This window comes from Coloeus monedula (assembly GCF_965178545.1).
Source record: "Coloeus monedula genome assembly, chromosome: 8".
Taxonomy (NCBI): Eukaryota; Metazoa; Chordata; class Aves; order Passeriformes; family Corvidae; genus Coloeus; species Coloeus monedula.
In genome coordinates this window covers 12029599-12051562 of record NC_138788.1, presented here as the reverse complement: position 1 = coordinate 12051562, position 21964 = coordinate 12029599, and the positions used below count along the sequence as shown (strand labels likewise).

The window sequence follows — 21964 nt, the reverse complement described above, 5'->3', positions numbered from 1 at the left end:
CTGAGGCCGCGGCAGGGCGGGCGGAGTGAGCCGGGACAGCAGCGGCTCCTCCTCCTGCCGCTCCCCGGCACCGCCCCGCAGCGCCGGCGAGCACCTGGAACAGGCGGCGGCCGCAGCGGCTCCACAGGACCCGTGGTAGGCGCAACCCCAGCGGCGGGACGGGCCGGGGACGAGAGGTCAGGGCCACCCGCTGCGGAGGGGCCGGGCCGGGCGGTCCCGCGGGGCTGTGGGCCGGGCCCGTGGCCCCGCGGGGACGGGGACCCTGGGGCGGCAGGAGCCGGGGCGCCCGCGGGGTGACAGGCAGCGGCTCAAGGGCTGGCGGAGGGGAGGTCGGGGCCTGCGGCAGCTCCGCGCTTGGGAGGAAGAATCGCCTGTTTCCTGGGGAAATGTGGTTTTAGGGGAGAGGGCATGTTTTGCTGTTGTAGTTGCAGTTCGGTCCTTTGCCTGTGCCCGTAGTTTATATTGAGTTTATAATTTTGATGTGTACAGTTATCAGGAGAAAGCAGCCTAAAATGGTAGGCTGGCCATTACGCAGTGCTTTTTTTTTTCCCCCGCCCGAAGGCTCCTTTCTCTAAACTGCTGGTAGTATACTTTACTTTTTCTTATACCATATCTACTTCAAATGTCTTTAGATTTTAAGACACTTAAGTGTCTTTAAGTGTCTTCAAGTCACTTTAGTTGTCTTAATACCAGAACTCATGAAACTCTTGCTATGCTGTAGCTATATGTGTGACAGAAAACAGAACAAACGTTTCCCTATTCAGAAAAGCAGTTCCTTCCTGCCCCCATCTTGTTTCTGGGCAGTAAGGGAGTACTTTTGTGGAATATATTTTTCTTTTTAATATATTTATATTAGTTCCTGGAAGCTTCTTCCTGTTAAGGAGGAATAGTCCGGAGATAACATTCTGAAGGGAGTGGCAGAAGCAAAGGAAGGCAGCTCAGCCTAGAACGGGGACAGATGCACTGGGGCAGAAAGTGTGGAGGTGAAGGTGTGGAGAGAAAACAGACTGCCGAGAGAGAAGAAAAGTGCTGGTGCAGTGTGTTTTGATGAAGGAGCTGATTATGAGAGTTATGCGCCTGAAAGCCCAGCTGCTGTAGGAGCTGGGAGGTTCCTTCCCTGAAACCTCCCCCAGCACGCAGTTATTTTCTGTGGAGTGAGTCAGTGCTTTACTGGAACGTCCATGGTAACGTCAGAAACAATACAAAACCAGTGTGGAGTGTATGGCTGCTGTAAAGCTTGAGTGTATAAATGCTTTCCCAACAACTTGGCTATTTCTGTAATTTCCTGGTTTTTGAGTTGCTCTAAGAGTCATGTGGACCACTCTCCTCCCACTGATGCAGCAGATAACTTGCACTAAGCATTGCTTACATGTTTGCCTGTGGCCCTGTACCCACTGCATTTCTACTGAGTGCCAATGATTTTATGTCAACAATATTTATGATATTTATGTTCCTTTGTCTTGCCTGACCTTAGTATAAGGTCAGAGGCCAAAATGTCTGTCTGTACTTAAAATTTCTGGAGTAGCCATCACATTCATTCATATGCTTTGTCACTTCTTTAGCTTATTATTTGTAGTTCCCAGAAGTTTTGAGTTGTTAGACTGAAAACTCCGTGAAATGTCAAAAGTCACAAAAGATGTCACAACAGATATAAGAAAACCAGCAGTGGGATGGAGATATTTCATGGGGGTATTTATATAGTGAAAATTGTAAAGGCATAATGTTAGATAACAACTTAAAATACATAACCTGATCTACTATAAAAAGCTCAGCTAAGTAGTCTGTCTGATTTGGAGGTTATAGGTGATGCTGTTTCCTAGATCTCTAGCAAGTTTTGGAAAATGGAGCTTCCAGAGGGTCTCTTCAATAACACTGCATTAATCAGAGCCATCGTAGAGCTGACCTAATTCTAGTTCTGTGATAGCGACGTAGGGAGAAAAAGAAAAGATGCTGTAGTTAAAGCAGAGATATAATTGAAAACACCAGATGGTTTAATTGTGACTACAGAATTAGCAGGGCTTTTGAACAAATTGAAATTTTCACTTATTTTTAGCCAAGGCTTCCTGTAGTAATTCATATAAACTTCTCTATTGGCTTCAAATTGTGGTTGGAGGCTTCCGTTACATTAAATATACAACTGAGTAATGGCAGTAATGGCATTTCTTTTGTTTATTTCATACATTTATGTTTACTTCCTTGAACCATGTTTCTTATTGCATATATTTTAAAAGTGTATTATGTAAACTATTGGAAATAAGGACAGAGACTTGTCAGCTTTATGTAGTGCATTTCATTTTGAGTTTATCTTGAAGGTAGCAAAAGACTTTTTTAAAAAAAGGAAAGGTAAAGGCTGCATGTTTTACCCCTCAGTGAGGGCACTTAGATCTATTTGAAACTTGAGTTGTCATGTACTGATGTTAAGGTTGTCCCTTTGCTTTTGCCAGTTTATTTGAAAGCAGGTGTGTTTGATGCAAATGCTGAATTTCCTTCAGGCTGTTCCCCAAGCTGGGAAGAATGTAAAAAGTAGATAAGCAAACCAAAGGACAACAATTGGTATTTACTGTGTATTGCTTCTATTGTTGCTCTGTGTTTGTTCCAGGTTTTGTCAGTGCTCACTAGAAAATCTTGGTAAGAGGTTAGGTCCTGGATGGGGTAAAACTGGAATCAGTTATGGTCAGAGTTGGGACTCAGTGGTGTCCTTCTAAGAGACAGTTCTGTCATGTGCTTGTGATGACCAGGCAGCCAATCCTACCTGTGCTTGGCATCTAGTTTTTTGTTTGTGTGTGTGAAATTGTATCCATACTATTCAGCTGTCACAGATGCTGAGTGTGGACCAGTGCCAGTTGTTAGATTGTGGCAACTGAATAAAACAAACACAACCCGGCACAGGCCCAGTACCTGGCTGTTCTCTTACAGTGCAGAATGTCACTGTGCTGTCTGATCGATAGCAATGTTCTTGTCTAAGATCTCCAAAGAAAGGGAAACGAGTTATTCCCTGATGTTGTCCCCTTTTTTTCCTTATGTGTTGTCTGAGAGAGAATATACTGTCTTACTCGGTAAGGGAGGGTTAAAAGTTTTTTGGAATTTTTGTTTTGGTGGTTTTATTTTGGTGTGTTTTTTTTTTTTTCTTTTGCTGGGTGGTGAGGGTTTTTTTGAGGGAACTGAGGAAGTGTTCACCAGTAGGAGAAGTGGGCTTTCAGTTTGGGCTTTTAGATCTGAACTTCTGGCAGGCTTAAAAACTGTCAAATACAGCAGTCCTATATTAAAGATTCAGATGAGTTCTAATGCTTCTGAGGTCTCTTGCTGGTGCTAAACTTTACTATAGCCGTATAGTCAACATGTATGTTAAGTGATACTCACTATAATTAATTCCTGCATCCCAAAGACCTCTGGTTTGGGTATAAAAGCATGTCTGATTTTGAACTTGGGCCTAGCGAGTTGCCCTAAATTAGGTGCTTAAGTTGCCTGAAGTAGACAGGGTGAATATCCCTTTTATTATTGCTAAAGATAACTTTAAGCTTGGGAATTAGTACTCCTTCTGTAAACAGTGTACTTATCTATAGTCCAAATAACTGGTTATTGGCTATGCTTGGCAGTGTTTTAAAAATACTTGGGTTTCTATTATTCATAGGAGAATAAATGTATCTTACAAATGTTAGGATTTAGGGGGAAAAATACTTACTTTTCAGTAGTGAGCTTTAAGGACTAAAGCTTGCTGATCTCAAGTGCAGACTAGATTTGAAGGCTCTAGTCTTGCTTTCTTTTCCCATTCCTTGTTTATGGTTGTTTTGAAATACCTGTTTTTCTATTAGACTACTCTAAATTGGTCCTTTAATAATTCTGTTCCTGGAAAGAGTTAATCATCTGAAAGTCACTTATTCTTTATAGCCTGGAATGAATGAATTGAAGGCGTGTCCATTTGCTCACTGAGGGGTAGTAATCATCCCAGTGTTGCTGGACAGCTGAATGTGTAAGCCTTCCCTGTCCAGAAAATATGAAAGCCATCACCTTTAAGAAAAAGTTGATGTATTTGCACCTCTTGTTCGTCTGGGGAGTCCCAAGGCTGTTTTGTTGCAGTGTGGGGTATGTCCCAAAGGAGTTTAGCTAAGGTCCCATGTGGCTCCTGCCCGTGTGCTTGACTTTGGGAGCTGTCACTCGAACAGCTTGGTGTCATTTGGCTTCCTCTGCAGCCCAAACAGCTGCAGACCTGATGGAAACTTTTTGTCGTGCTTTTGTTCCTGTTGCTTCTGCCTTTGCAGTGGGGCCACTCCCTGGCTCTGCGCTTCAGGCTCGGGCACAGCAACCAATTAAAAACTGCTGGTGTGAAATAAACACTCAGAGTTTTTTTTTTTTTAGTAACTATCTGAGTGTACTGAATATTATTATTACACTATTGCTTTAGTTCATGGAGTAATTGGTATTTTCCTAGTTTGACTTGCACTAATGATGTAAAATTTATTCTTTCATGGTGGAACTTAAAATAGAGGAGTATAAATCCCTGGGGCATTAGTCAGTTAAGAACATAGTTCAGACTATTTATAGTATTATTTGTTTTGCAACAAATGATTTTCTGTAACAAGTTATGAGTTTGAAATAGAACAAATCCATTCCATTACTTCTTCAAACATCTCAAACTTGATTTGGTTTTTTTCTTGCTTGTTTTGTTGTTTGGGAGGTGTCCATCTGTATTGTCATAAATGTTTTGACTATGTATTTTATATATTTGAAAGAGGATATTGAAGGAGTGTGCTACAAAAGGAAGCACTTGGATCAGGGCAGAGTGGGGATCCAAACTAAAACTGACCTCTTGGAATTAACTCAGGCTTTTTTGCTGCACATAGATCTTGAAAGCCTATTCAGCTCAGCTAAGTTCTTTGGATCTTGTTGCCCTGAGTATATACGTAGGGCTTCTGTCACTGGAAAAGTTCCATGAATGTTCTTAGTAATATTTTTACAGCTTGGTTGTGGCTTATTTGGGTGTGTCCTCCAATTCAGGTTTTCTTTGTTGGACATAGTATCTCTCTTTAGTTCTATTTTATTTTGACTAAAGCTTGCAAGTGCTACCTTTCTTGCTCTTCGCCCTCTCACCCCCCCCCCCCCCCCCCCGCCCCTTGCCCCAGCAGGTCAAAAAGTGCTAGATTATTTTCTGTAATAAAAAAGATTATGATATTGAATTAGAAGGATCATCAAAACTGACAGAGCTCCTGAGTTGTAATACTAGCAAGCATTCAAATGGATAGTTTTTTAAAAAACTCCTATTTGAGTTTGTTTCTGTTCCACCATCTATTGACAGCTGGGAGTTAGTTTGGGTTTTTTGTTAAGGAAACTTTTTTTTGTAGGAAATGGATGACGTGTTAGTCTTTAAATACACATTGTTGGATGAAGTCCAGTAAAGGTTTGTAAGGGTGAACAATGAGCAATAAGATCTGTGTAAAAGAGGTTTCCTGAGTTGTGGGTAGCGTGAACTCAGCCCTGTTGGAAGAGGAACCCATTCTACTAAATTAGTTTTATTCATAGTGAGAGGCAGGCTAGACAGGAGTCACATACGCAGAAGACTTAATGAAAAACCAAAATTGCAGGACTTTTAATCTGTCAGGATGAAAAATATTACGACTGGTACAGGAGAGAGCAACCTGTATGCTGCAGTGCGTGAGTCAAAGATAAATCTTGCTCAGGCTGGTAAAATAGCAGTTAGCTAGCTCAATGTTGACTGTGGTTTGTCCTTGTCTTGGAAAAACACAGTGGTGGATGCCTCAGCTCATATCTGATGAAAAACGACAGCATATTGTAAGGTGATAAATTCTGTTCTGCTGGTTTCACAATCAGGGATCAGTCTCAGAGCAGGTACTGTAATTTATAGCTTCAGGCTGCTTTGTCTACTATATCCTGGTAATTAACCTTGTCGAGGAGTCAAGTCAAGGGTTTAACTTTACTCAGTGTTCCCTGTGAAATGGGCATAGTTAAACAAATTATTTTGAACAAATAAAGGGTATAGTGTTTCATCCTTTTTTGTCCTCAAATTATTATACCATGGCATAGCTGGAGCCTGAAGAGCAGCCACTAAATAAATTCCAGAAATGGGTGTGAATGCAGTGACTGAGCTTAATTGCTACTGCACCTTGAAACAGAAGTTTTCTGGCAGCCTTGGAGTTTTCTTGTTTATTTCTGCTATCATTATGTAATTTGAACTTTTGTTATAAAATTCTCGAGTTGTAGTCCTGTTCTTTCGTGCTGTATCTTCCAGAAGCGTATTTTCAAGATTCCTGTTGAAAGTCTATCACAGATTCAATCTTTTATGAGCAGGTCTGTTCCCTCTTAGCTTTGCCAAGCAGCAGGAAAATGCTCAAGAGCCTGAATGGTTCATAGTGTGCAGTGTGAAGCACGAGTGATGTTCACTGTGGGAGTAAAACCTAAGGTCTTTATTTAGAGTTCTGAGGTGGACCTCTAGGACTGAACACTGGGAATGGGGAGAGGACCTTGAAAGTATTTGGTCTGTATTTTATTCAAGGCACTCCCTCTTTCCGTGTGTGGTTTGGTTGTTTGGATTTTTCCCTCATCTTATGTTTGACATTTTTTATGACTGAGCAAACAGAGACTTTGCTGTTCCTGTGTCCTCCCATGCAATATTTGAATAGCAGGGTGGGTTTCCATATCTTCTGTTCCCTCACCTGTGTCACCTGTTTGTTGTCAGCAGGCAAGTGCTGCTCATCAGGAACAATTTTAGTAAAATATTGTGGATGTAGCAGGAGAAAGTGTGGAAGATAAAATTAGAAGATGAAATGCAGACGGGGCTGAGGGAATGGTTGGGAAAGTTAACTTTTTCTGTTAATATTTTTGAAGTTAGAGAACTTGCCAACAGAGGCTCAAACGAGCTACAGAAAAGATAGTGATCAGGGAAGTTTCTGAACTGGAGAAGTTGGTGTGTTTGCAGATCTAGTTTGCCTGGAATCAAACCAGTCTGGGAAAATTTCCCCTTGGAAAAGCCCTGGATAAATACAGTGTTCAAAAGAAGCAAGTGGAACATTTTTATAAAGAAAATAACATTTTTTTAAGATTGCTGAAGTTAGCTGTTTTTTCTCAACCTCAGCTTTCATTGCCAAAACGCTCTTCTAATCTTGGGGTTTTTTCTAATTTGAAATGAATGTTCTATATGGGATTAAAAGCAAGAAAACAACCTTGCTAAGAAAAACAAGACATACCCCATTGTTTCTCACCTTCTACGACAAAAAAAAAAAAAAAAGGTACAAGTATAAGGCAGAAAGCCTAAAGTTTTATTGAAAAGGCATCTTATAATTTTTTGAGTACTCTGTCTTTATTGTATTTACATGTGAAGCTAAAAAATAAATAAAAATATAATTATAGTTGTACCTGAAGAAATAATACTAATTTCAGTGTTGTAATAATTTGTATGTAAAAATGTACACATTGACATTATGCATGCTGAGACTCTAGATTGTGGGGGTTCTTTTCTTGGTTTTTGAGTGACATGGTAACAATAGTTCTTTTTTATTTTTCCATTCTTTATTATGTAAAGCCCGTTTCTAAATTAGAGAGGCTCTGAAGTGTGCCAGGCTGCCTTCTGTTGAGTTTTTTTAAAGTTATTTTTTTGTTTGCTGGCCTCTCTGCACTTCCATGCTCTCGTACCTGCCCGGAGCTGGCAGCGTGGGCAGGGGCTGTGTGTCCCGGCGTGGGCCTGGAGCCCGGCGGCTCCCTCTGGCAATTGTGTGGCCAAGCGCCAGCAGGGAGGAAGCTGCCTGCTCGTTTTTCCAGCAGCAGAGAGGGGATAAGTGTTTTGCTTTTTGTGTTTCCCTCGTGGATTTGGGGTCAGTCTTTGCATGGGTAACAGCAGTGATTGTTTTTCTGATGCTGAGAAGCTGCATTCACTTTTTTATTGATTCTGTTAGACACTACATACTGGAGCAGAAGTAAGGTAGGGTTATAACTTTTGGTGTGCTCTGTTCATTGCAGTTTGTGTTAGTTCATTTCTCTCTCTTTAAATTTAAATGAGTATGTGCAACATGAAGTCCAAACAGTTTTTAAGTAAATTGAAGATTTCCTAATTGTATTTCCTTCTAAAAAAGATCCAAAACCACAAAAAAGGTGTTTCTCCATTTCACTGTTGCTGTTAAATAGAGCCATGCAAACCAGAAAGGGAAGTTAATGTGATCATGCAAAATGAAAACAATATCACAAGAACAGCACCCCCGCCAACTCAAACCAAATCCAAACCAAAATTCCACAGCTGAAACCCAAAACACAGCAATACATGCCAGATGCAAAAGGTGGTGCTGTAGGGGAAAGAGGGGCGGGGGGGAAAAAGAAAGGAGTAATTTACACAACAGTTCTAAAAATAGACTGGGACTTGTCATTAAAAATAGCCTTCAAAAAGTGAACACTCATTATGGATATTTTCTTCATAGTTACTTTTACCATTCTTCCTGGTAGTTGTTCTGTTTAAAATAAGGCCTTTATATTCTGTAAGCCTGTTTTCATTTTGTCCTTCATTTAGCTGTTCTTCTGTTTTGACCTCTGCTTTTGCTTTGGACAGCTAATGACTTTGTGCACTTCTGTGCTGACAGAGGCACTATCCATTTTGAGAGATCCAATTTGTTCTAGTGATCTTATCCTACCAGTAAACCCCTTCATATTTTATGGCAATGCCGTAAGCATATATCCCTTCTGCTTCTGACTCTGACCTTGCACTTCTGCAGACGTTTGCATTTCGGTGCCTTCTAACAACTTCTTGTGGTTACTCGCTTGAAGACATAGCTTCTTTGTCAGATGATTTTCTACTCTTGATTGATAAGGCAGTTCTGTATAGGCTGGAAACTTCTGGAGATTTTAATAGTGCAATAAAGGAAGCATGTTCAAGTCATACATCCCTAACAACATAATAGACAAAGTAAGCAGTAAGTAGCAACTGGAACAAATAAGAAAAATAGTGTGAGAGCTAAGCAGTAGCAGAGTCAGTCATCTGAACATATTTATTCGTCCAGCAAAAGGAAATGGGAAGAGGTTTCTAAGGGAAGAGCTGGGGCAAAGTGTGCAGGTTATGTCTAAATTTTGGTAACTGACTACTTCATACATGTTGCCTCTTAGTGTTATGTGGTGTAATGAGTGAAGTATTACAGAAAATAACTGTATCACACACACTTTTCAGATCCTTGCAATGAGTTACCCGGGCTATCCCCCAGCGGGTGGATATCCACCAGCCCCAGGTAAGTTGTTCAGATGAAGTAAACATTAAATACAGTGGTGTATTTATCTGGAGTGGGGAGGTGGCATGGATGAAGAACAAGACTGCAGGGTGTTTCCCTGACCCACCAAAGCTTTCTGTACTCTCTTGTTAAGTCCTGTTTTATCTGGGCTGGGGATTCTGATTTGTCTAATATGTGTGCTCTGCCGTGTGCTCATATAGTAAGATCCAGTTTCATTCATCTCAAAGCACAGAGCATTAGGAGATGGTCTTAATTTGACCAAATTAAGATGGTCTTAATATTGACAAAATCCAATAAATGACAAGGATCAGTGTCTGGTCGATACTGAGTCTTAAAGGTGAGTGGTGAGACAAATGAGCATGGGAAAAAATCACTCATACAGCTTAAAACTGTATTCCCTAAAGAAATAGGAAATTATCCTTAATTCACTATTCTTAGGTAGGTGCTTGCATACAGAAGGGAGAGAGCTGTTAAAAAAGGTAGCAATTATAATAATACAAAGCTGATGGCATCCTCAGCCACTGCTTGGTTATCAAGCAGAATTTCAGTTGTTAGTACTGTTGAAAGGTAGAAAGAAAGGACTGGAGTCATGTGGGTATGGTGAACTGTGGAATTGGGTAAGCTAACTCAGGAAGGTGTACAGTAAGAAGCCCAGCTAGCTAGGAGGATGAAGCCTGTTTCTCAGCAAAGTATTCTGGGTTAAGTTAGACCATACTGCTGTGTGCAGACAAGTTTTATGACTTGGGTGTCTGTGAATGTACTGTTGTGCTCTATGGACATCTCTCAGATTGGCAGAGTAAGTGGAATTAATAATATCTTCCTACTGGAATACCCAGACAACTTTGTACTTTACGTGCTCTCAAGTCAAGGTATGGTGTTAACAGTCTTGAGTGCTAACCTTCAAACAGGTTTAGAATTGTTTTAAGTGAGAACTTACAGATTCAGTGGTAACTAACATGGTTAGAAATATCCCGTGAGATTTCTCAGTAGTTGCACTGCTACCCTGCACCTCTTCAGTTGATTTTCCTGGTAGTGTTGAAAATATATTACATTAGAAATTTAAGCAGTAAGAACTAAAAAAGCATAGTTTCTCATTTCAGTGCATCTGTGTTTGATTTCAGGTAGCAATCCTTGGGGTGGAGCTGCCTATCCACCTTCAAATCCACCTCCAATTGGTCTGGAAAATGTGGCTGGCTATGCCAACCAGTTCAATCCCAACCACATGGCTGGAATGGTGAGTTTGTTTTCATTTAATGTGTTTCACGTTGGTGTCCTCAAGTACAAAATTGTGTTTCTGGCATTGTCACCAAGAGGTCATCACTTGAATTCTGTGCCTTTATGTCTAATCTGTTTAGGTGTTGAGCATTCAATATTGCCTATTGAAGAAAATGGTTGCTGCAAGATACTTCTTATTTTAGGAAAACAGAGCACGAGTTAAATGTTGTTAACAGTCTAACTTCAAAAGTCGTGGACATAAAACTAATAGAACTTGGCATTTGCTGTGTAGAGGAATAGGGAACTACTTACACACCGTATCCACTCTTAATATAGTCACATGGGCAAACACAGTCTGGATTTTGTCTATTACCTGGATTTTGACCAATCAGAGTAAGGAAAATGGCTGTATAATTAGAGGTATCAGTGATTCGTCCTTGAAAAGAATATGGGATCAACAGTCTCTTACAAACACTGATGTTTAACAGATGGAAGTAAAAACCTTTTACATTGACTGAAGAAAATGTAGACATTTCCAATGTGATTTTTTTTCATAGAGCAGAAGCAAGTGACACTTCTGACAACTTTAGTCTTCAGAAATCTGTTATGCTGCATAACGAATACAGTTTGTAGGAAGATATTTGCATTCTAGATGTCTTTCTGAGGCAGTGATTAAATGAAGTGATTTGGCAGCCAGCAGGCAAATTGAGCAACAAACTATCTAGGGTGCACATAGCAATATCCACAGCAACTAGTTTTTGATAATGCTGCAATCATCAAATGTCTCTTCTGGCTTCTCTCTAGAAGAGAGTTTCAGTGGTAAGATTTTGATGTGAAGTATCTTCACTGCAGTTTCTGCAGAGGTCTTTCCAAATGTAGTTGTAAACTCCTAACACATCATAAAAGCCAAAGGTTGCTTAAGAGTAAAGTCTTTGCACCCAGGTGCACCCTTGTGTTCACACAAGGCAGCCATGGACAAAGAAGGGATTATTTGCTGTAAAGTTTTAGGCATATTTTTCCATCCTGCTTGCTATCTTTTGCAGATAAAGTGCTATCTATCTGTGTTGGTGGGGAGGGAGGTTGTATTGTATTAAACATGTTACTGAAACTCAGCTGTTTGTACCCCTTCCTGTCTCTTGCTTTATTGTTGTCATTGCAGGCATCCAACCTGGCAGGGACCTTTGGAGGGACAAATATACCACAAGGCATGTATCCTTCCACACCTGGGGGTTTTCCACCAGTTCCTCCAGGTGGCTTTGGGCAACCTCCGCCAGGACAACAGCCCTCGTACGGAGGGTATGCTCCACCTGGAGGAAATCCACCATCTGGAATGTCGCCTTACCCAGCATACATGGGCGGCCCTGTGCCAGGCCAGCAGCCTATGAACCATCCAGGACCTCCAGCAACTCACCCAGGGCAGCAGCCCATGCCAAATTTTCCACCAGGTCCAGCTGTGAACCCATCTATGCCCTCTTACTCAGGAACTACAGGGCCTGCAGTCACTCCTGTAAGAGTAAGAGCATTCACTGCTTTTCTTTTGAGATGTGACTGTATATACGTTCCTCTACGTTTTCTTTGTGTGTATAGGTGTAAACCAATCATAAAATTGAAAAGAAAGTTATAAAAAGAAGTTTGAGTGAAGGAGAGAGATGGAACGTTTTCAAATGCAACCAGTATAGGCTCATTATGTCTTGAAACAATTTACGTTTTATCATGGTATCCAAGAAAAAAGATTCGACATGAATTCAGATTGATGAATCTTGCCTTTCCTAACTTTAGCAAGTATTGCCAGTTGTATATACAGTATCATTGAACCTTAATTAATTGGAAAGCAGATTTAATGTCAGCAAACCTTCTTGATCTTGCATTTTCTTGTAATTTGTGTCTAGAAATTAACAAATTGCTTAAGGCAGGGTTGGTTTGAGTTTTCTCTCTTATTTTTCTAACAAAAAGAAAACTGGTAACAGTGATCATCTTTCCTAAGAGTAAACCACAGTATTTTACTGTTTAACACTAATGTGCTGTTAACACTAATGCTATTTAACACTATTGATCTCATTTTAGCATGGAAACCGAGGTACAATCACTGATGCACCAGGTTTTGACCCTCTGAAGGATGCCGAAGTCTTAAGGAAAGCCATGAAGGGATTAGGTGAGCAGTCTGAGGATTTACATTTCAGTTAAAAGTAGAATTGTGTCTCAATTCAGCATGGATCTTTTCCTATTGCTATGTGTGTACTGAGTGGGATAATTCACATGCGATTGTCCTTGGTTATCAGAAGTATTACTGGGAGTTCATGTAGGCATAAACAACATCATGAGTTTGGTTTAGGTTTTCTTTTTATTCTTACTGTGTTTGTGCTTGGGAGTAGAGCTCAAAGTTCTGTGGTTGTACGCAAGAATAGATACTGTAGATGAATTCAAGGCACACATGTCCTTCTGCTGGGGTTAGAACAGGATGAAATAGAGACAGAAAGCTGAATCCTCACATGAGGTGATGCTCATTCTGTGGTGTCTGTGTGTGTGTACAGGAACCGATGAACAGGCGATTATCGATTGTCTTGGAAGTCGTTCAAACAAGCAGCGGCAGCAGATAATCCTGTCCTTCAAAACAGCTTATGGAAAGGTAAATACCTTGTGAGAACAGAAGGAAGAAGAAATAAGAGCCTACATCCCTTCAGTGGAAGTCAGAAGACTTAGTGGTGGGAAGAAAAGATTGCAAGGTGCTTTTAGGGGGAAGGTGGTTGTTAAGTTATAGGCAGTTGAGAGTTGTTGTACTTTTTACCTACACTTGACTTCTTCATGCAGTGTTGCAGATGAAGCATATAAGCAGTTTCTCTGCTAAATGGTTACTTTGACTCTTTGATCTGTGCAGTCTATTTAATTGGACCTTAATGACCTCAATGTACACATTCCATTATACTGGTTTTAGTGTTAAGTGGAATAGCTTTACTTTGAACATACATTACTGGTGTTTATGCATAAAGAATTCTAAGTAAAATGCATGTTTTTAGTGCTTGCTTTTGTCAGGTTTGGTCTTTATGCATTTTTTCCTTGTTTTTGCTTCTCACTAGGATTTGATCAAGGATCTCAAGTCTGAGCTGTCAGGTAACTTTGAGAAGACAGTCTTGGCAATGATGAAGACACCTGTCATGTTTGATGCTTATGAAATCAAGGAAGCTATAAAGGTCTGTGTAGAAGATACAAATTTATAAGATAGAGGAAATGGTTGAGCTGATAAAACATTTGGTTGCTGTTTAAAAGTTTGGGATTACTTGCCTTGACTTCGTATACAAGGTTATGTTCTGAATTTTTTCGTATATAATTTGATTATATTTCTTTTATACTAGGTTGTAGAAATAATAATCTGAAATCTGTTTTTCCTGTGTGTGTTTTAGGGTGTTGGCACAGATGAAAATTGTCTCATTGAAATCTTAGCTTCCCGCAGTAATGAGCATATTCAGGAACTCAACAGGGTCTATAAAGCAGGTTTGATTTGTTCCATCAAAATTTTCTTTCTTTTCTTACTTAATCACTGACTGATAGTATGAATTTAGGAAATGAGCGGGTTTGTATGATGATTCATGACTGTGTTTCTTTTCCAGAATTTAAGAAAACTCTGGAGGAAGCAATAAAAAGTGACACGTCTGGACACTTTCAGAGGCTTTTAATTTCACTTGCTCAGGTACTTGCCTGCTGGGATTTTAGAATTTGTTTGTTGTGTGTTGTGTGTTTGTGGGTGGTGTGGATTTTCTGTTGCTGTTGTTTGTTTTGGTTGTTGGTTTTTTTTTTTTTTACTTTTAGAAAAAGCAGCCCATCAAAGCTCATCAGTAACACTTCTGGATCTTCTAATTCTTTCAGGGAAACAGAGATGAAAGTACAAATGTTGACATGTCCGTTGTCCAAAGAGATGTGCAGGTCAGTAGAAATGCTTCATAATTTCTGAGTATAGTCAACTTAATACACTGAAATTTGACTTTGTGGATTCTGCTTACTGTTAGTTTTGGACACCTTGTGACTTCTGATGCAGTGCTTATGTTTCAGTGGATGGAAGTGATGTGAAAAGCTGTGGCAGCATTAGAGCCATGTAGGTGCAATACAGAGATGAAGCTCTTGGGAGTACAGTCCACAGGATATTTTACGTCTCATTCTGTCAGGTCTTTGGCTTTTCCAAGTGTTGGATTGTGCTGCTTATTAAGGAAATTGTCCAAAGAGATTTGAGGTGATACGTTTGTGGATTAAATTTTAATCTATTCAACATCTGCATTAGCCTTTGCGTGTTGTTTAAGGAAGTCTGGATTGTTGCAGCAAATAATGCACTTGGACTTTGTAATGCTTGCCCCATTTCTTTTTCTATATGTTCCATTTCACCACATAGCAAAGGGAAAACCTGCATTGTTTTAGCATACTAGTGTCATTTAAATAGTAATGTAATTTACTTTCTACATAGTGTGCCTTAGCCAAAACACAAGAACATCCCAGAAAACACTTAAAAGTGTAGGAAAAAAGCTAAGTGCAAGGACTGTTAGGAAGAACAATTTTCAGTTACTTTTTGAACAATATCCCTTCCTTTAGTAATCTGGAGCTCTTGTGTTTGAGCACTTAAGCATATGCAAGCAATCCATGCTATAGGAAGGTTAGAACTCATTGCTATTTATTGCTTGTTCCTGTTTTGCAGTAGTACATAGGCTAAGAAATAAGTATAGAAGGAGGAGAGGCTGTAAGGATGGAAATCTGTAGCAGTTGTTCAGCCTGACTAGTTTTCTGAGTAATGAAATGTGAATTCCCTTCTGTGTTCAGGAGTTGTATGCAGCTGGAGAGAACCGTCTAGGAACTGATGAATCCAAATTCAATGCCATTCTGTGTGCAAGAAGCAGGGCCCACCTTAGAGCAGGTAACATGTCCTACATAAACAGTAACTTGATTCTGTGTATGAAATGTACAGCACTGCTCAGTGCCTGAATTTCCTCCATCTGTAAAATGAACCCAATGAGATATGAAAAGCAGGATGAATTCTGCTGAGGAAAAGTCACCTTTCTTAAATATCAGAGCAGGTGGAGGTCATACTTGTTCAAATGATCCTCTGATTAAAGTATTGAAAAACTAGAATTGTTTCAGTCTTGCATACTTGTGTGTGTTAGACACTTGCAGTCCTTCCCCTTTTACTTGCTAGTGTAAGGCTACATCAGTCTGTCATGGTGGAAATGTTTCAGTAAATACATAGAACTTTTACAATGTGCTATTGGGATGTGAAGTACTTATGTGGAGGAGAGGGGTGTGTATGAGAACCTGAATATTTTCTTCCTAATTTTTTAGAGACCCAAAGCTTTCCTAAAAAAGTTGCCACTCTTTCTCTTACAGCGCTTTCTTGGTCTAGCCCTTTAACGAAAAGGACAGATCTAGCTAGAAGGAGCATGATAACATGCAAATGGTTGATAACACAGTATTAGTACTTGAGGTGTTAAAACTTGTGTGAGTACACTGTAGTATCCAGCTGAGAAGTGCCATTGAAATGAAGCCATCCAGCATGTTCTAGTGCCACCTCTTTCTACTGAGCTGACTCCTGAAATCTTTCTTTTCCATTAACAGTCTTCAGTGAGTACCAGAGGATGTGTAACCGGGACATTGAGAAAAGCATATGTCGTGAAATGTCTGGAGACCTGGAAAGGGGCATGCTGGCAGTAGGTATGTGCCACCTTAGCGAGTTCATTCCTGCTACTCTGCTACAGCTGCTTCAGATGGCATCTGTGACTCCAGCTAAGGATGTTCTTATTAGTAATAATTCCAGTTTTCTGCTTTTTATGTTGACGCTTTCTGTGAAGTCATTTGTGAATAGTAAAGTGGGGCACTTAATTAATCTCAAAATGACAGATAAAGTTTTTTTATTTCAGGCTTCTGCAGAATTTAAATTTCACATGTTAAAATGAGGGGAGAATTATTGACTATAATTGGCACTGTTTTAAGAAGTGAAGAGAACTTGTACCAACTGCGCTGAGTCAGTGAGAATGGAATGTTTGGGACAATTTTGGAAATCCAGCAAAATACAGGCATTAACCCTCTAATTAGTTACCTCTAACTTTATTTACTAGAAAGACAACTTAAATTTGACTGCAAAGGGGTTGTTTTTTCCACATTTCCTGTGGGTACAATTTTGTTAAATCTTTGTTTCTAATTGCCCCCAGTACTTCTGAGCAGTGAAAACTCTTACCTCCAGTCACTTCAGAAGCAGTCATTCGTTTCCATGAGGTTGGGTCGAGGCCTCAAGTTGCTGTGCAGTAGTTCTATTTAAAGGGCATTATTATACATGTAATTGTGAACCACTTTCCTGTCTTTTGTCTTTACATCTTCATTTCTTTTTCTGTTTATTACTGTAAATATACTGCAGTATCTAGAGCTCCTGCTTTAAAAGTGATGTTGTTTGGTTTTGAATATGGTAGTGATGTAACCAAAAAACCCCTCAACCACCCACATACACAAAACCCAAAAAACTCCTACCAAAATAGGAAAAATGAACTTAGCATCACTTGGAAATGAGATAGGAGAGGTTATTTGGTTCAACAGATTTTTTTCATTGAAGTTTGTAACAAAATCTTGCTAAATGAAAATCAGTTTTAAAAGCCTCATTTTTTCATGCCTGTCTTGTGCATATGGGAGCTACGTAACTACTGTTCTTTTTCTACTTTGCCACATTGTCACTGTACTGATCTTTTAATGACCAAAACTGGATCTAGCTCATTTTGTGTGATTCATTTGCAGACCTTTACCAGGATTCAAACTTTGTCCCCTCAGAAAGTATTGTTAGAAAACCAAGCTTAGGGAAAAGAGATATTTCCCAGTGTTTGTAGAAAAAGATTGCCTTGGTAAAGAAACTGCTCAGAGTTTAGAACCCTCTTGACTTCATGGAGCTTTGTAGTGACTAGACAGGTCTCCATGTAGATCCAGATTCACAACTGAGACTATAGCTTGCAAACAAGTCAGTAGCCTTTTGAGCAGGGCTTGTCATTAATATTCACTGAATAACTCCCTTTATTAAATGGATTCTGTGGGGTTTTTTATTTATATGTATATACACATATCTGTATCAGTCAGTGATGTTAACATCATTTGTTCTGTGAACCTTATTTGCAGGAAAAAGGGTTTTCTAATTGAAAATATTTAATTTTGCTTTCTTTAAAGCTTTCTGGATTGTACAACTGGTAACTTACAACATCTTTAAACATCGTACAATGCTAGTGTGTTGTGTTAGCTAAATACAGTGATACAGAAACATGCATTTCATTTTGTCATTTGTTTTTGAATAGTACTGTACATACCATTGACAGTTGTGTGGTGAACTGCTCTCTCTCATCTACATTTTCCTACTCAGAAAAGTACTTCTTCCTATACAGAATGTGTGTTGCTATGAAAAATGTATCTAGGTTCACACCTTTGGTTCTGTGTGATTGATTTTGATACCCTACTGTGCTATTAAATGTTAAGTGTGGTCTGTTTTTTCTGTAGTTTGCCACAGTTTGCATGATTGTTTACTTGTAAACAACATTGCATCAATATATAGATATTAATTCTGATCAGTGATGGAGGATTCTCTCATTATCCTGATTAACATGACAGTAATTTGATTTGGAGTTTGCTCTTTCAGATTTCTGATGAACTGTGCTAATTAAATATTACATCCAGTCATTACTAAATGAGCATGTTAAAAATTTTTCAGGAGTCCTGATGAATTCTGTGGCTAAAATAAGACTTCAAAGTAAGGGTTGTGATGACTCGGCCTTAAGAAGAAACACCTAAGATTCTCTGCTATCATAGGTGGTTTCTCAATTTGTACTAGCTCAGGATTTGAATTTGTCACACCTTGTAGATGCATGGCCTAAAACTTTAGAATTAAGAAGCTAGGAGCACCACTACCTGTGTGTTCCTTCAAGTCTTCTGCCCACTCCCCATCCCCTCTTTTCCCTTCATAAACAAGAGTGTGGTCATTAGAATTCAAAGGTTCATTATGGCTGCTTCACACTAGATGGTTTCTAGTGACAGAGGTGTTTGCTGTGAGCCATGCAGTGTAGGTTCTTTAACTATATTGCAGCTACTGTTTGGATTAAAAATAATTTCAGTGGCTAATGGAAGGAGTGGAAGCTGCATTGTATCAAGTGTATGTTTATGTAAAATTAAAGCATGTGACTATGTAGGATAAACTTAAAAAATTGCTGAGTTCTGGCTGAGGAGGAATGCCTGATTTCTGTAATACTGTTTCTTTTTGCAGTTAAGTGTCTCAAGAACACACCAGCTTTTTTTGCAGAGAGATTACAGAAAGCAATGAAGGTAGGTGTCTGTGACAAGTTACATAAACTTAGAGTGGGGGGTTTTTTAAAATGCCTGTACAGCTCTTGGGAAGGAACTGTTCAGCTGAAGGGATTACATTTTTCAGTGGGCAGATGACTAACAGGATGCAGTTATTATTATGAAAGGCTGGAAAAATCCAGCTAATTTGATCCAGTTTAACAGGAGAATGAGTACAACCGTACATAAACCAAACATCTTCACTTGGTGAAACACAAATACACTTAAAACTCACTGAAATTGATACTTTTAAAGTAGGCAATTCTGGCAGAAATGAATAAGTAGGCCATTAAATTCACCAGACTGTCCTGACCCCCTGTACCTCTGACAATCCCCCTCTTTTTTTTTTTTTTTTGAGCTGTTCTTGTGCAGAGATTAGTGTCCTACCACTAAATTTAATTTATTAAAGCATGATAGGCCAAATTCTGTTCAAGCTTGTTGAAGTCAGGGGGGTTATGCTAGTAAATAGGCATTTTATTTTTTTACTAGTGCTGTATCATACACTTTTCAATACATTATCCTGCTGTTTTGTTTGTTCCAGGGAGCAGGAACAAAGGACAGGACTCTGATCCGGATCATGGTATCGCGCAGCGAGGTTGACCTGCTGGACATACGTGCAGAGTACAAGCGGATGTATGGCAGATCTCTCTACCAGGATATCACTGTAAGCCTTGGAGACCTTACCTTCCCTGCCATGACACCCTTTATGCTGGCAGAACACTGATCCTTGTGCTGAACAGCTGTTACCTGCACTGAGTGTGGCTGGCTGTGTTGGGTTGCTGCATTTGCCAGGAGTGTGGAGGGCCAGAGGATTGACAGCACTTGGGTTTGTGTGGGGGCTAGATGAGCTAGAGATGGGGAGGAAGCTAACAGGCAAGGAAGGAAAGGGAAATTGGTCTAGAGAAGTTTCAGAGACCCCTCTATTGCAAACTCCTTATGTGATCTTGTGGGAACCACTCAGTCCTCCAGTTGAGTAACAGTGGTGCTCTACTTCGTCTCTGTATTGGAAGAATACAAAGCTTCTAAAAATCTTCTGAAGGATTGCCTCCTCTTTCTCTTGAAAGGACAAGATTTTGTAAATACACTAAACTTCAGATTCTTTAGCAGTTGATCCACCCTCCTACTGCTATAGAGCTGTAGCAACAGTCAAGAGGATGCCTGGCTGATGGTAGGGTAATAAGAGGAGGAGGAGAGTGAGTGGTGCCACTTTTATTTACCTTATAATGAGGGTGTCAAACCTGTTAAGCCCCTGTTTATTCCTTCTGCTGATGCTGAGGGGCTGTAATTTGGTGGTGTTTGGAAAGAATCCTGTAGAGGTTCTGAAGGATTGCATGTGGCAAAGGTTTCTTCTGCAGTAGTTGCATGTCCTGTGACCATCAGTGTATGAGTAGAAGGCAGTGAGATGTTGGTGGAAAAGCTCTGTATCGCTTCCTCCCCCACGTTCCTCTTTTGATCTGGCATTCACATTTACCATTCAGAAGCAGAACAGGCCTGCCTATTCAATGGACTAAACCTGGTCAAAACTTGACTTCAGTAAATATGGAGTGCGCATGTGCACAGTTAGGTGTATATAAACTCTGCTGCTTATTTCTGTAAAAGTAGAGGCAAAAATGTCTCTGGAAAGAAAGTTCTTATTTCTTCAGCTGTGGCTTCATCTCTTGTGGTTGTTCTTCAACTTTTCTTTTTCTGGGTTGCTTTTCAGGGTGATACTTCAGGAGACTACCGGAAAATCCTGCTCAAGTTGTGTGGTGGAAATGACTAAATGGAGCCTGAGCTTTTCTTAAAAAAGCTGCTATTTTCATGTACTTGCTGCAAAGTACCTTTTTTTCTCCATAAGTAAATATGTAATAACCTGTTTCTTCTAAAGCAATTGCATTTAAAAAGATAATATTGCATATATCTTCAGTTCAAAAGTAGTACGTAATAAATGCCAACCCTCTCCCCCCAAAATACCAAGCTTATGTGCCATCTGCTCAGGATTCTGTATAGCACCCTCAGCAATCCATGAATGACAGGTCATTATTTCTTTTCTGCTTCTATCATGCTGAAATAATGTTTGTTTTATGAAACAGAAATCACAATTGTATGTGTTATTTTGTATAAACACTGAGTGCCATTTTAATGCAAGTTTTATATATATATTGTATACAGAGTTGGTTTCAGGCTAGCCCACTTCATGATATGTGGAGATAGCAGCTTCGAGGTTTTGTGTCTAGTTAAGACTGTTTTAAAGAAGTTTTGTCAAGTTCTGTTTTCTTTCCTTGATTCTTTTCAAGGAAGATGTGTTTCACATTTCATTCTTGCTAAGGCAAACTGTCACAAGGCAGTAGTGATGTTGACAGTAGTAAAGAGTCTTGTCATTAATGTTTAAAGGTTTTGGATTGTGCCTTAAATGTATGTATGTAAGAAGAGATTATGAAATTAAAGCTAAGTCTTTGCAGACTGCTTTTTGGTGTTCATTTTGATGTATGTGAGTGGTGACTCAGTTTCTGTAACTCAGTTTTTCCACAGAAGTTTTCTTCCACAGGATTATTCAGAAATTGTTGTATTGGTAAGAGTTGGGGAGTCATGTGCTGTTGATGAGCAATTGTCTGTGCATGATACATGTAATCTGTAGTTACTGCTCAGTATTTTCATTTTGCATGTTGTAATTTCGTTTACTCTTGGAACTCTGAATTTTTATTCCCTGCTGGCATGGATGACATCTCTTCAGCTTGTTGTTCTCAAAATAAAAACATGTAAAGGTAAAAACTACAAAGCAGGGGGAAGGTTTTCTAACTATGTCAGTGAAAATAGGCTGCTTGTTAATCAAGTACATGCCAACTCCCCTAACTTCACACACATGTAAGCGTGCTCCCTCTGTTGTATAAGGGTCAGGCAGTCCTTTTTCCTAGAAGTTGTATTGCTGTTTGTCTTGAAAGAAAAAGGCAGTGTCCTGGATTTAATTCTGAATTGCGTTGTCAGCATGGCAAGGGAGAGGAATATAAAGATTATAGAATATGGTAGCCGTGTGTCCAAATGATGGATTCTGACTGGCCCTTGCTGACAGGACTCCCATTCTGGTCACTGGCAGCAGCGTGTCCTGTGTCCCAAGACAGACCATACACTCACTTCTGTCAGACAATCTGAGCATGAGAGGAATTTGCAGCTGGAAGTGTATCTTCATTGGCTGAAACCAATAGCAGCAAGAGTTC

General features: G+C 39.7%; 1 protein-coding gene across 3 annotated transcripts; it reads left to right on the top strand.

Moving 5' to 3' along the window:
- Positions 1 to 51: 51 nt before the first annotated feature.
- Positions 52 to 21212, top strand: ANXA11 (annexin A11). 3 transcript variants are annotated; one of them, XM_082285776.1, is made up of 15 exons: positions 52 to 135; positions 9161 to 9218; positions 10340 to 10452; positions 11593 to 11940; positions 12498 to 12585; positions 12965 to 13059; positions 13508 to 13621; positions 13832 to 13922; positions 14039 to 14118; positions 14295 to 14351; positions 15234 to 15327; positions 16023 to 16118; positions 18694 to 18752; positions 19312 to 19434; positions 20473 to 21212. In XM_082285776.1, exons 2-15 carry the CDS (start codon positions 9170 to 9172, stop codon positions 20530 to 20532), a joined length of 1467 nt encoding a protein of 488 aa, XP_082141902.1. In that variant the 5' UTR covers positions 52 to 135; positions 9161 to 9169; the 3' UTR covers positions 20533 to 21212. The 3 variants fall into 3 exon arrangements, with proteins under 3 accessions (XP_082141902.1, XP_082141900.1, XP_082141901.1); XM_082285774.1 differs by having other exon boundaries at positions 11593 to 11946; XM_082285775.1 differs by having other exon boundaries at positions 130 to 176; positions 11593 to 11946.
- The last annotated feature ends 752 nt before the right edge of the window (positions 21213 to 21964 follow it).

Bases quoted from the DNA above. Each gene is read 5' to 3' on its own strand.
- ANXA11 (XM_082285774.1), top strand. From the start codon at position 9,170: ATGAGTTACCCGGGCTATCCCCCAGCGGGTGGATATCCACCAGCCCCA. The intron at 13,622-13,831 runs GTCTGTGTAGAA...TGTGTGTTTTAG, and splicing joins AAATCAAGGAAGCTATAAAG to GGTGTTGGCACAGATGAAAA. The intron at 18,753-19,311 runs GTAGGTGTCTGT...TGTTTGTTCCAG, and splicing joins GATTACAGAAAGCAATGAAG to GGAGCAGGAACAAAGGACAG.